At 39.0% G+C, this 2,500-nt stretch overlaps 1 protein-coding gene across 2 annotated transcripts in view; it reads right to left on the bottom strand.

The window, feature by feature from the left end:
- Positions 1-2,500, bottom strand: part of LOC147468961 (uncharacterized) — an 8,308-nt gene that overhangs the window by 4,735 nt on the left and 1,073 nt on the right. For both annotated transcript variants that reach the window (XM_086551498.1, XM_086551499.1), the window contains exons 2-3: positions 1,324-1,467; positions 1-974 (exon numbers count right to left, since the gene is read on the bottom strand). The exon at positions 1-974 is cut by the window's left edge and continues 2,131 nt beyond it. In XM_086551498.1, the coding sequence (XP_086407624.1) occupies positions 1-974; positions 1,324-1,467 (1,118 nt within the window). The remainder of the gene's footprint in view (positions 975-1,323; positions 1,468-2,500) is intronic.

Raw genomic sequence — 2,500 nt, 5'->3', positions numbered from 1 at the left:
GCTTTTTTTGCCTTCTTCACAGGCTTCACTGGTTTTGCTTTGCTCTTCTTGGGATTTTCTTCATCATCGTCAGAATCTGAATCACTGTTCCTCGCTTTCTTCTTGGACAACTTAGTCTTTTTGGCTGCCTGCTTGTTCATTTGCTTGGGGTTTGTTTTTGTGGTGCCTTTCTTGGCTTCAGGCTCATACTCTGATTCACTCGATGCCCCTTCCGAGCTGGATTCACGCAGAGAAGGTTTATTAGTTTTCCTTGGCCTTCCCCTGCTCTTTACAAGGGGCTCATCATCATCAGATTCACCGGAATCATTGCCAGTCCCTGGCTTGTTCTTCCTATTGGCATTTTTGCCCTTTGCCAATGACTGGGTAGGCTTTTTCTTCCTTGTCATATCTTCTTCATCGTCACTGGAGTTATCAGACAACATCTTGGAACCCTTTGTTGGCTCTGCTTTGGGCTCAGAGAGATCCTGTCCTGAGTCCTCATTAGATTCTTTCTTCTGCCCTTTAGTCTTTGGGGCCTTCCTCGACAGAGGCTCATCAGAGTCTGAACCCTCACTTGATTCATTTCCCTTCTGCTTGGGGTTTGGCTTTGCAGTGGCTTTCCTCAATGCTGCATTTTCCTCCCCTGACTCTTCTGAGCTATCCAACCTGCTCAGGCCAGAGTCATCATCTTCTGACTCTTTGTTGAGGATGTTCTTGATGTCATCCTCTGTCACTGAAGGCTTCTTCCTCTGCATCACATTCCCCTCTTTCTTCATACTCTCCCCACCCTCAACCTCATTTTTAGGCCTTTTCCTGGGCGTCTCCTCCTCATTCTCTGGGGACAGGGCTCGTTTCCTCTCCAGCGTTCCACTACCTGCTTGCTCCGCTTCCATGGCTGAGTTGTTTTCTTTGTCTTCTGTGGCTCCTCCTTCCTTTGGCTGTGTCTCCTCTTCCTTTTTCTGGATAGGCTTGCGGCTCAGCTTGTTCAATGGAATCTGGCAAGAAGAGAAGGATAATAGACTGTACTTTTAATGCATTATTATCCTTTTTTTCTTCATGTTATGTGAATATAATACTAAGGAACACATTTCTTGGCAAATACTTGAAGGAAAGCTTCTTACTGATGGGAGAGAGCCAAGAAATAAGTAAATTAAAAAACACAGAACTAAAAGACATAAAATAATATATAATGAAAGTCAAAACATGTTATTACATAAAAAAAATTACAATCATAGCAACACAAAACATATGGTCCCACATCAGCTTACTAACACTATAGGTGTTCATGCAGAGACCAACATATTATTTACAGTGAATCAAAATGAAAAAACTGGAGGTACATACTTGCAGCAGAGGAGAATTGCCTGTGATAAAGGAACGGACAGGCTTTCCTATCTTGGGGGTGCTTGGTTTTGGCTTGGGAAGTCTGGACAGCAGTTTGTCCTCACTTGTGGTCGCAGCAGTGGCCTTCCCCTCCTCTGTATTCATCTGCAGAAATAAGGTTTAGCATCAACCCCTAAAAATCGAGCCACTCTGACAGAGGTGATAAGTAACTTTCCCCTTCCAGCTGAGTTGCCAGAACAGATCATCAGCTTTTAAAAACTGGTGGGCTGTTCTACCTTTATTTTGGTGTGAACAGGATGTAGTGAAGGTAAACTAGAATATCTAGTACTATTTGACATCTTTTTAACAGCCTCAAAGCCACAAAAGACAATAACTTATCCTCCCTCTATAACCCTCAGACACCATTACATCTACCACCCCATTCCCTGCCCCTTGCCCCTTGGACTCAATCCTCTCACTTTCTTTTGCTTTTTACTATGTATTTTATATATATATATATATATATATATATATATATATATATATATATATATGTATATATATATATATATATATATATATAATATATATATATATTATATATATATATATATATATATATATATATATGTATAAGACAGGTGTCTGGTTAGACAATTCTTTTAGTGGGTCGTTGTGGTGTATTGGGTTCAGGGCTGGGTCTGTCAATCTGACGGCTTGGGTTCAAGTCCTGGTCAGGGAAGTAAAATTTGTATTTTTATATATATATATGATAAATACATGATGTATTACCACATAAATTATGAAAAATATGTATTTTATAGCATTATATATGATTTATTTAGATTCCTTCAAAAGTTTTTTTGTATTTTCTTCTTTATGTGTAGGTTAAATTTGGGTTGATTTGCAGCTAGGGAGCAAGGACAGACTGAGGAATTGTAGTGTTTAGGGGTCAAGTGACTGTCCTTTATGAAGGGCAGGCTGGGGGGAGTGGGTGATGAAATAATACAATTTGTATATGTGAAAACAGATGGAAAATGGGCATAACTTTAATAGATTCCTGATAACATGTTGCCCACCTTTTTTATGAATTTGTTTTTCTGGGTAAAAAATAAACAAAAAAACACAAAATGTAATCATTCAAAAAATGGACAAAAGATTCACCTCAAAATATACATTTTCGTTAATGAAGCAATAT

This window comes from Penaeus japonicus, unplaced genomic scaffold (genome assembly GCF_977035675.1).
Source record: "Penaeus japonicus unplaced genomic scaffold, GWHDUDI00000001_assembly GWHDUDI00000025, whole genome shotgun sequence".
In the NCBI taxonomy this organism is placed as follows: Eukaryota; Metazoa; Arthropoda; class Malacostraca; order Decapoda; family Penaeidae; genus Penaeus; species Penaeus japonicus.
Note: the sequence above shows the minus strand (reverse complement) of the source record. Positions and strands in the feature narration are given on the sequence as shown.